General features: G+C 38.7%; 1 protein-coding gene across 1 annotated transcript in view; it reads left to right on the forward strand.

Annotated features, from left to right (window-relative positions):
* The first annotated feature begins 3,890 nt into the window (after positions 1-3,890).
* Positions 3,891-11,102, forward strand: part of NAALADL2 (N-acetylated alpha-linked acidic dipeptidase like 2) — a 767,772-nt gene continuing 760,560 nt past the window's right edge. Inside the window, exon 1 of the mRNA XM_042461028.1 lies at positions 3,891-4,213. Coding sequence (XP_042316962.1) covers positions 4,171-4,213 — 43 coding nt within the window. The 5' untranslated portion in view covers positions 3,891-4,170. The remainder of the gene's footprint in view (positions 4,214-11,102) is intronic.

The raw sequence follows: 11,102 nt of genomic DNA on the forward strand, positions 1-11,102 counted from the left end.
CAGTCTGATTGTGGGCCTGCAAGATGTGTTATTTTTCTTTTCTTCAACACATAATATTCATTTATATTTCTGATTTTTTTTTTAAACAACACTATGTAGATTATTTTCTTCACTATTTGAACAGTTACACCGCATGCAAACACATCTTAGACAGTCCCTGATATGGAGACAATCTGAAGTTCAGTCTTCAAGACTTGTCTGAAACCTTGAGATGTGAAAATCTCTCAGTCTTTTTTGTTTGTTTCTCTAAACTCTACTGCCATTTTCTTTCTGTTCTTCTTCAATATAATATTGCCAGATCATGATGTGCATTCCTTTCCCTTCACATAAATTCTTGCATATCTTGCATATCTTTTTCCTTTCCTAGGAATTCATGCATTTTCAAATGTATGCTTTTTATAGTCCTTTCTCCCATTACTCAAGTATGCTTGTGAATATTTTTTTCCAAGGCATGAGTTTGGGGTTGTGTCCATTTATTTAGTATGGAGCAAGGAGGAAGATTCTGTTAGTGCTGGGGAAAACTGAGTCCATATTTAGACAGGAAAGCAAATGCTACTGCCAAGTCTGGAAGTAGCTGGAGACAAAAACTCCTCCTTCTGAACAGTTTCACTCACGACTGCTGAGGTTCTTCTGAATATGCTTTTAATTTTAGTTGCAGCAAAAATATTTACAAGCATGATACAGGAATATTTACACCATCAACATAATGTTCCACCACCTAACTCATAGTGTACTGGAGCATTCTTCCTTATATACACAAAAACAGGCCAGGATTCTGATCCAACCCCCTGCTAGTGTTTCATCATCTTCCTGTCATGTGTCTAAAGTGACTGTGCAGTTTTGAACTGTTATGACACAACTTCATGCTGAAGTTTCATCAGTTTCCTCTGAGTCAGCATTTCCCCATTGTGCACATTGCATGCACCTGAGACATTTTACAGTCTGGGGCGAAACTTCACTGCTGCTTATAGTTCCTTTCCAATGACACAAGCCAAAATGTATGCACACACATTTATTAATGGTTTCAAAGATCACACACTGGATACATTTGTGTGTGTGTGTGTGTGTGTTTTAGATATTTGTTTTCATGTCTGACCTGAGGATAACTGAATGGTCAATACCAACAATATTGGTCATACATGGACTATTATTATTACATGGACTATTGCCCTGGTTCAGTATAATGCAGTCCTCTTATGTTACTCACGATCCATTTCAGTATCATCCTCCTCATCCTAATAGACATAATCCTGCTGCCTAACCTGGGACATCTATATCCCTCAACAGGAAACTTTTATGTTAGCAATGGAAATACATATATTTTGTGGCATTTATTGTGATTTCTTTTGATGTCTGATTCTGCCAGAAAGAACTAATGTATCCCATAGATAACCTGTCTACAATTTCTTCTGATGTCTTATCCAGGTTTTCTCTTCTTGTTCAGGCGGCTTTCTTCCCCAATATAGGTGATAAGGAGAAATACCTTATCACCTATATAAATATCACCTTTATGATGGCACTGTCTCCCTTGAAACATTTGAGTCCACCACCATTTCTGCTACATTTTTTAAAGATTTCAAAGAAGCAGCTGTGTTAGTGTCTTGCTGCATAAAAAGGAGGAAGGTAAAGGGAGGGGGAAGGGAATGTACTAGGAGCTTTAAGAATAACTGTTTTTTTTTGTTTTGTTTTAGCATGAGCTTTTCTGGATAAAAATCCATTTCTTCAGATGCAGAATGGAGTGATATTCAGGCCTCAGGTTATGAAGTGAGTATGTGTGTGTGTGTGTGTGTGTGTGTATAGTATATATATGTGTGTGTGTATACACACACACACAGACAGAGAGAGAGAGAGAGAGTCTGCCTGTGTGTGTGTTCTGTGTTTATTCTGGAATATTTCAACAACCTGCAGCCTTAATATCACCCTTTACTGCATTTGAAGAAGCAGAACTTTATGTTACTAGAAGGAAAAGAGCTCTGAATAAATTGATTTTTCCCACAAAGTGAGGGCTGCAGGTTTTACGTGTGTATGTGCAGAGTGAGGGGGGAATGTCATTACATAATACCATTACATTTAGGAAAGAAAAAAGGATCCCCATTCTCAGACTGGGAAAACCTCCACACACACCACTCTAAAAAAGCCTGCTCTCTCCTTCAATGCATATAAGAACATAATAATGCTCAGCCTTCTTAATTAGATGACATTTTACAGAGTGCGCTAAATGGGAACAAATGACTGTTGGCACACATACAGTGTAGTATTTTACTGCACATATTAGTTTAATATGCAGGGTATTTGCACAATAAGGTTGTAAGTCTATTTGCATTGCTCCAGTTGATGGCTGTGTAAACGCCAAAATAAAATAAATCTCAAGTTTTGTTTTGCTTAAAAAAATTCAATTGCTTGTTACCAATTTACTGCACAAGTACATGTCGACACGCTTGCTATTTCTGCAACGTATGGGGTAAAAGTAAATATTTTCGCAGAACACAAACTTGCCAGAAAGATAAGATAATCTTTGCATTGCTGTCCTTGGGCTAAAAGGAGAAGTATAGGAGAACCAAATAATTTTTCTCTCTTTGTTCTGCCTTGTAAAGCTTTCCTTAATGTTCTAATGTTAGAGTCAAAGCAATCTTGCAATTGAGGTGTAGAGGTAAACCTTCGAAGTAATCTTTGCAGAACATTGTTTCTCTTGGGGCAGAAAATGTAGGCACTGACAGGCTATCTTCTGTTGAAATCTTTTCCTGGTTGTTCTAAAATTTTCAACCCAGCCTGTCTATACTACTGGCAACATGATCAGCCAGGGCCTGACAGGGCTCAGCAGGGTTCTGAGATGTGTAGAGCAAGCTTCGAAAGAGCATTATATTATTCTCCAGATGTGTTGGACTTAGGAAAGTTAGTTTTATATTCCAGTCTGGGAACAGTAACTATGTAGGAAACTGGCTACATTTATCATTCTGCACACTACTCCTTATTGTTATTATAGTGTGTGTGTGTGTCTCTGTGTGTTTGTGTTTGTGTGTCTCTGTGTGTATGTCTCTCTCTCTCTGTGTGTGTGTGTGTGTGTGTGGGTGTGTGTGAAAGAGAGAGAGAGAGAGGAAGGAGGTGGCCACCAAAACAGTGGCAGTGAATATTTGAAGAAAATTCTTCAAAGTATCCTTCTTTTTCTGAACCAAGAAATTTTCTCAGAAAAAAAGTCACCTGACCAATTTCAGCTCAGTTTTATCTACTACACATGTGCATTGTGCTATTTACTTTGTTGCTGTAATTGTTGTTCCAGTTCAGGGTGACTTACCTTTCTTTTGTCCAACTTTTTCATCACAAGCTTATTTGTTATTTACTTTATTTATATGCCATCTTCCTCCCAGGATGGGACCCAAGGCACCTTCTATAACAACAAATTAAAAACATTCCCCAAAATTTTAAAAGCCAATTTAAAATCATTAAAATATTGTGTCATAGGTTAGTCAGAGGAAGAGCAATTGGCCCAAGGACACCCATTGAATCCCATGCCTCCTGAAGATGTAGACTTCTCTGATTTGGATGTCCTAGGCACCAGTTTGATGCATTAACTGCTACACATTACACTGTTGCTTTGGAGTTTCATCTGCCGTTCATTCTTGAATATTTCTGCAAGAACCTAAAAATCTCTTCTTACCTCTCTGGAAATTTATTTGCCTATTCATTGAAATATAGTTTGTCCCTGCCAGTTTCAAATATTGGAACAAAGAGAAAGAGAGAAACAGTTTGTAGGAATCCAAAGCCTTCTGTCCTCTAACTGATAATAATGAATCTTGTGCAAGGAGCTTTCTGCCTAAAAGTGAAAGTGAACAGAGGAAGGTATTAGAAAAGGACAGGAGAGAGAGAGAGAGAGAGAGAGAGAGAGGTTCAGTAGGAGGGTCCAAGTAAGACAACTACTGTGTTGTCCGAAGCACATGGTAATTCAACACAGCAGATCAAAGGCTGTGATGTCACTTTATTGAGAAACAGGTCAGGCAAGCCCAGGTAACTCAGGAAGGCAGGTTGCTAATTATTCCCAGAAGAAAGTTAGGTGTACGGTTACAATGCTGCAGGAGGAAGTCAGGAGGTCAAACTTTCCCAGTAACTGACTCAACTGGGCACTGCTTGGAACTTCCAGAAAGAACCTGGTGTCTCTCTCTATATATTTAGAAAATGGGAGAGAGTGAAATGAGCTTCCCAAATCCTCCCTTGCAAGGTAAGGTGCGTGCAAACGGAGAGATTACCTTTTGTTGTCTGTGAGAATCAGGGATTACGTTGGAGGAAGTTAATGTTTTGCTTTCAGCAACTACAAGCAGAAGCTGTCTGTCACAGATAGTGGAGCTTTTGCTTTGCACGTGTATGTGTTCTTGGGGAAAGAGGGGAAACCCCAGTCCCTTTGCGTGATCTGTCAATGCTTTTATTTTTCTTGGAAATCCATCTTTTACTCTAAGAAAGCTGTGGAAGTGAGTCTGATGAATTTTAACCAGGCTGGAACTGTGCCATAATAGAAGAAAAAAAATGACATTAGGTTTGCAGAGGGGTAGCTGTGTCAGTCTGTTCCAGAAATAAAAAATTAGCCAGGAGTTATCTGGTGTCTTAAAGATTAATACATTTGTAATGTCAAAAGCATGTGTTATCATCAATTTGTTAGGCTTTCAAGTGCTGCAGGACTCTATGCTGGTTTAACTTCCAGGTACTTATGGATTTTGCATGTTGTGTTTTGTGGAGGGGTTTTTTTGGGGGGGGGGTTGTCTTAGTTCTTGTTGCATGCCTTCAAGTTAGTTCTGACTTGTATTGACCCTATCCTAGATATTATTTGGTAAGACTTATTCAAAGGAGGTTTGTCCTTGCCTTCCTCTTAGACTGAGAGCATGTAACTTGCCCAAGGTCACCCAGTGGGTTTCCATGGCTGAGCAGGGATTCAAACCCAGGTTTCCTAGACTCTAGTCTAACACTAAAACCTCTACACCACACTGGCTCTGTTTGTTTTAGGGAGTGTACACTTTCTCTAAGTATAGTATTCAGAGACGGTATGGTTTTTCTTAGTGTATACACTTCTATTTTCCAATGGAGACAGTGTTAATGAGGCCATAGTGTAACAAAGTCCAATAAAATTTAAGCTCTTGCCAATTACGTGGTGCCTCTGTCAGTGGAATAAATCATTTGGCATGTACTGGCACAACCCAAAAGTAATTTAGAATAGCCAGCTAGTCTGGTCTGAAATGTGTTTTACATAGTAGTACAGTGGACCCTTGTTATACACTGGGGTTTGGTTCCAAGATCCCCCATGGATAACGAAATCCGTGAATGCTCAAGTCCCATTAAATATAATGACATAGAAAAATGGTGTCCTTTATAAAAATGGAAAATCAAGGTTTGATATTTCAAATTTATACTTTTTTGAACATTTTCAAACCATGGATGATTGAATCCGTGTATGAAGCATCCGTGTATAAGAAGGGCCGACTGTAATCCCAAATGAATTCAACAAGACCTACTTCCAGATATGGTAAAGGTCATAACCTGTCCTTTGAGATCTATAGGCCCTAAAATATTATTTCTAAAGGACTGGTAGACTTTGAAAGATATCTTTTTTAAAAATCTGTAAAAGGAAGGGTAGGGAAGGGCAATTGAGGTGGAAATTAAGCTTTGGAAATTAAGCTAAAACAACATATGAAAAATGTCAACCTGAAGGAAGGCATGAAGAAAGGAACTAAGGAACAGATCATTTCTTGAAGAAATCAAGTGCTAGTAGACTGTATGTAGAAGATAATTTTCTGTATTTATGGAATTTATTCTCTTTCTTTCTGCAAAAAAATGTCCACCTTGTTCCAGAAGTGCTGATCAAAGAGAATTTTGTAGTAGCTCTCTGCCATCTCTTAAATTTGTAGTGCAATCCTACATATCTACATTTATAAGTTCCATTGTGTTCAAATGGGCTCACTCCCAAAATTAGGATACACAGGACAGCAATATTTGTTTTCATTTCATCTTCTTCTGCTATATTAGATGATCCCTCCCCATTTGAATTCACTTTAGCTTTGCAATGATAATATAATTTTGCATGAGTTCCAAGTATTCCTACTGAATGATAGCTTTTTATTTGTCTAGTGTATCTTCTTGGCTACTTTGATCCTTGTTGTAGATGTATTCAGGGCTTTGTATAGTATATATTGATCAGCACATGTGCATGGCTGAAAAGGAGATATATGAAAAGGAAGCACTGCAGTTTTTATCTCAAATGTGCTAATTGCAATAGGACCATCTTGGTTTTTTCCCTCCATACTGTATATACCTCAAGAGCATTCTTGCTGTTTTGGAATAAATATTTCCACCCTGTCTCTATCCCCAACTTCTATGCATTTTCTAGTTTTTCGTCCAGGATGGTTTGGAGTGCCTCGAGCAATGAAGCTTCTTTGAGATGCTAATCCATAGTTTCATGGATCATACTCTTTAGGATAATCACCAACGATTATTTCTACTTGACTCATTCCACCTCTCCCCTTAATCTCCCTTAGGTGTGTAACTGAGATTGTAGCTATTTAGTTTGCATTCCAGCTAGGGGTAAAGGCATACAAAGTTTACATCTTCAAAGGCTTATTTCTCTCCCCCACCCCCATGTACTTGTTTGCTATAACTGCACAGAAGCTAAAGAAGCATGAAGAATATTCTTGTATAGATTTGTTTATTGATAGAGATTCTGCTTCTGTAACAACTGCGTAGCACACAGAAATGAACACAGGAAATGTTTGCCAACATGATATGCTTTTCATACTGATTTATGTCTGTCATATAGCTCTTTAAAGGATAGTTCTACATCCTCATCATATTTATTTGTACCTCACGTCTTACTCAAAACTGAGAACCAACACATTAGGGTGGCAGATGTAGACTGTGTAGGCTAAGGAGCATGGATATGGGTGTGTTACATATTTGAATGATTTCCTATAGTTTCTCTGTTCAGACATCATTCTTACTAGAGTATAAAGCATACCTTTTTGCATCTTCTGATCCTGACAAGCTGTGCTCAACCTTAATGATGTTTCTTTGAAACAAGGCACCTTCAACAGGAAAAGAATGGGACTGAACTCTGTTTTGTAGCTTGTTTGGCAAATGTCTACATTGCTTTTCACATTGGTCTTATCCACATTGAAAAGATGCTACCCACATTGTTTTGGTCCAACTCCCACTCCATTCCTGTAATTTCACTCACTGCTGAAATGATGGCTTTGATACATTTTTCTAATTTGAGTTTGTACCCCAATCCCCCCCCCCCAAAAGCAAGAATTTGTACCCTTCGTGCCCTGGTTTAGTATGTGATACAGCAGCTAAAAAAGCCAATATGATCCTAGGTTGAATTAATAAGAGTGTGATGCCTAGATCAAAGGAGGTAATAATGGCACTTTATTCTGCTTTAGTCAGAGCGCACCTGGTATATTGTGTCCAGTTCTGGGAACCACAATTCAAGAGGGGCATTGACAAGCTGAAACATGTCTGGAGGAGGACAGCCAAAATGGTGAAAGTTCTGAAAGCCATGCCCTACAAGGGAACTGGGTGTACTTAGTCTGGGGAAGACACGGTGAATAGGTGACATGATAGGCTTAACTATTTGAAGGGATGTCATACTGAGGATGGAACAAATTTGTTTTCTGTTGCTCTAGAGACTAGGACACAGAGCAAAGGATTTAAATACATGAAAAGAGATTCCATCTCAACATTTGGAAGACCTTCCTGGACATTAGGAAGAGTGTCCTAAGAGCTGTTCAACAGTGGAACACACTCCCTCAGAGAGTGGTAGAGTGTCCTTCTTTGGAGGTGTTTAAGCAGAGGGTGTTGAGGGTGCTTTGCTTGTGAGTTCCTGCATGGCAGAGGTTGGACTGGATGGTCCTTATGGTCTCTTCCAACTCTGTGATTCTATGATTAGAAATGGTATATATATATATAAATATATATATAGTTTCTTGTGTACTGAAAAGCCCAGAAAAAGAAACCTGGGTTTGGGGCTTGTTGTTGCTAATGCCATCAAATTGATTTCAAGTTACAGCAACTCCATGAATAAGAGACCTCAATGTTACCCTGTCCTCCACTGCCTGGCTCAGGTCTTGCAGACTCAGGGCTGTAGCTCCCTTGATTGAGTCTATCCATCTGGAATGTAGTCTTCCTCCTTTCCCATTGTTCTCCACTTTACCAAGCATTATCATATTTTCTAGTGAGACATGTCTTCTCAAGATATGCTCAAAGTACAACAGCCTCAGTGTAGTCATCTTGGTTTCTAGGGAGAATTCAGATCATCTATGCAAAATCTTCATGTGTCTGTTTTGTGCAGAAAGAAGCATTTTCAGCACAGGAAAAAGCACAGTGTTTGAAGACTTTCACACAGTGAAATGCCAAATTTACTTGTTGCTTCTTTTGAGAAGAAAATTAGTGAAGAATTGCAACTCTGCTGAGCATGTAGCATTCAGCTATGTATCCTGTTTTTCTTTTCTACATAATTACAGGGGTGGGAGTTGGAATTCTTACAAGAAATACTGCATGTCAGAAAGCAATGCTGATCTCTTTACTTTCATCTCACAGTTGGTAGTGGGCAATCTTACCCCTGCACACCTAAAAGATAAATATATAGATATATATTTTCTAAATGGCATGAAGGGGAACCATTTTCTCAGGCTCATTGTTGCATTTTCAGGGGTGAATGCATGAAGAGATAAATGTCTTCTTCCCAATACTGTCTCCACAGTAAGACTTGCCCTCTCTCCTCTTTTTCATTGTTCAAGGGGAAAAGAAAAGAGATGCATCTTCATGCTGTGCATTAAGTGATTTTTCTAGTTTAGTCCTCCCTTTGTGAGACTACAATTGGGAGGACTGCATATCTCTATCAGTCAAGCACTGCTTATCTTCTCCATTTGTTTTGCTCTCTATGAGATGGAGAGCTTGTATATTTATTTTTGTTGTGTGTGTTTATTTTGCAGTGTGTTAAAAACATTAGCTGAGAACCTGAATCATGCTTACATAGTGTAAATTTACACTTGTGCACTTTCAGTTGAATACCAGCATTGTGTAACCCATTGGTTCCCAAACTTTGGTCTTCCAGATGTTTTGAACTTCAGCTCCCAGAATGCAGACTCTTGACCAAGCTGGCTGGGGTTTGGGGAGTTAAAATCCAAAACAACTGGAAGAACAAAGTTTAGAAATGACTTGTGTAACCAATTGCAAATATACTTACAACCACCACAATCCCAGTGAATCAAATGGTAAATTGAAATAATTATGCACAATCCAAGGATTCAGAACTACACACAGAATGGTTACACTTACAGAACTCCTTTTGCTCAACTGTGAAGTGAATTGGGACATTACATAGAGGCCAACAGCATGCACAAGGGAACTTACATTAGGTATCGAATACCAATGTAATGCCAGCCTTTGCCTTTGACATAGTCCTTCCAGGGAATAACCTTTACCTGGGCTCTATTATTTCCAATTGTAGATCTCTTTACTGAATGTGTCTCCATTAAAATGACAACTGTCACTACAAATATAAAGTTGCCATCAAAATGCCACCCAAACGTGGGTTTTTGTTCTTTCTTACTCTCCAATTTTTATTAATGTATTGACATTCAACTTAAAAAAAAGATAAATAAAACAATACAAAGCTAAAAATGTCTAAAAACACAATGAAATACTATTTTAATACTACTAAAAGTGAGCTAGTACAGAGTAGCAAACTGTTGTCTGAGAAAAGTAACCAGCCTAGACTGAATTTTACTCCCTTACGTGATAATTTTCTATCTGCATAGAAATGTATTTATAATGGCTAGGATGCTCTATTATGGTGTATTTTACATAACGTCAGGTACATTTAGCTGCATAGCAGAGGTGCTAAGAAATCCTGTTAGTGAATTGCAAAGGTGTATACAAGCACTCTGGCTAGAGTGTCCTGATAAACATTGGCACTTTCTAGCCACTGTGTCTCGATGCACAATGGGGCCTAAGTACCAGATACTTTGCTGGCTCCCCTACAAAGTAACATAACAACAATCCTTTACTGTATATGGACTTAATGGAACTGTCTGATTCTAATTCATATGAATTTAAGTCCATTTATAAAGACATATTTGCATTTTGGGAGAAAGATGGGATATAAATCCAACAAACAAACAAACAAGTCCTAAACAAAATTCTGGACATATTTGTAAGGAGAATTCAATGCCCCAAACATGTGTCCTGGACTGGTGTAGCTCTGACAACAGTCCCAGTAGGAATTAGACTTAGAGCTGTGGAAATCTCTCAACTTTGCTTTTGTTTCATTTCTTTGAATTTCACCTGGTTTGTCATCATATAATTTGTTTTCTACTGTGCTGAGTCTATGTATTTTCTTTTTTTCTAGCAGGAGAATTAATTTTTCTTTGCTGCATTTCTTTTAAAAAAAAACTGGATGTTTGTATGCATTTTAATTCACTCTTCCTGAACGATTCAGTAACGCTAGAGGGAGCCGACTATTTCATGACGCTGAGGAAGTATGCTAGGCATTCATACTTGTGTACTTCCCCAATAATCCAGGGATGATTGAGAGGTGGTAAGCCCTACTGTGATAATCTTCATTATTGTTATGTGCCTTCAACTCAATTCTGACATGATAACCCAAAGGCTACTTTTTCATGAGGCTTTCTTGGCAGAATTTGTTCAGAGGAGGTTTGCTCTTGCCTTCCTCTGAGGCTGAGAGAGTGACTTGCCCAAGGTCACACAATGGGTTTTCATGGCTGACCAGGGATTCAAACCCTGCTCTCCAGTTTCATAGAAGATTATCAGATCAGCACTTAAGCACTGGTGAATCACTGCTGAAACATTGAGGAAGCACACACATGTGAAAGCCTGGTGTGCTTCCTAAACAGCAAGGAATCGGCTCCCCTCCAGTGTCACTGAATTTTTCAGGAAGAGGGCATTTCCTCTAAATGCAAAGTTTCCATTCAAAGGAAATTCCCTCTTCCTGAAAGATTCAGTGATGCTGGAGGGGAGCTGACGATTCCTTGACATGTAGGAAGCACACCAGGCTTTCACACACACACACACACACACACACACACACACACACACACACACACACA

The sequence above is a fragment of the Sceloporus undulatus genome, chromosome 3 (genome assembly GCF_019175285.1).
Source record: "Sceloporus undulatus isolate JIND9_A2432 ecotype Alabama chromosome 3, SceUnd_v1.1, whole genome shotgun sequence".
NCBI classification, from domain to species: Eukaryota; Metazoa; Chordata; class Lepidosauria; order Squamata; family Phrynosomatidae; genus Sceloporus; species Sceloporus undulatus.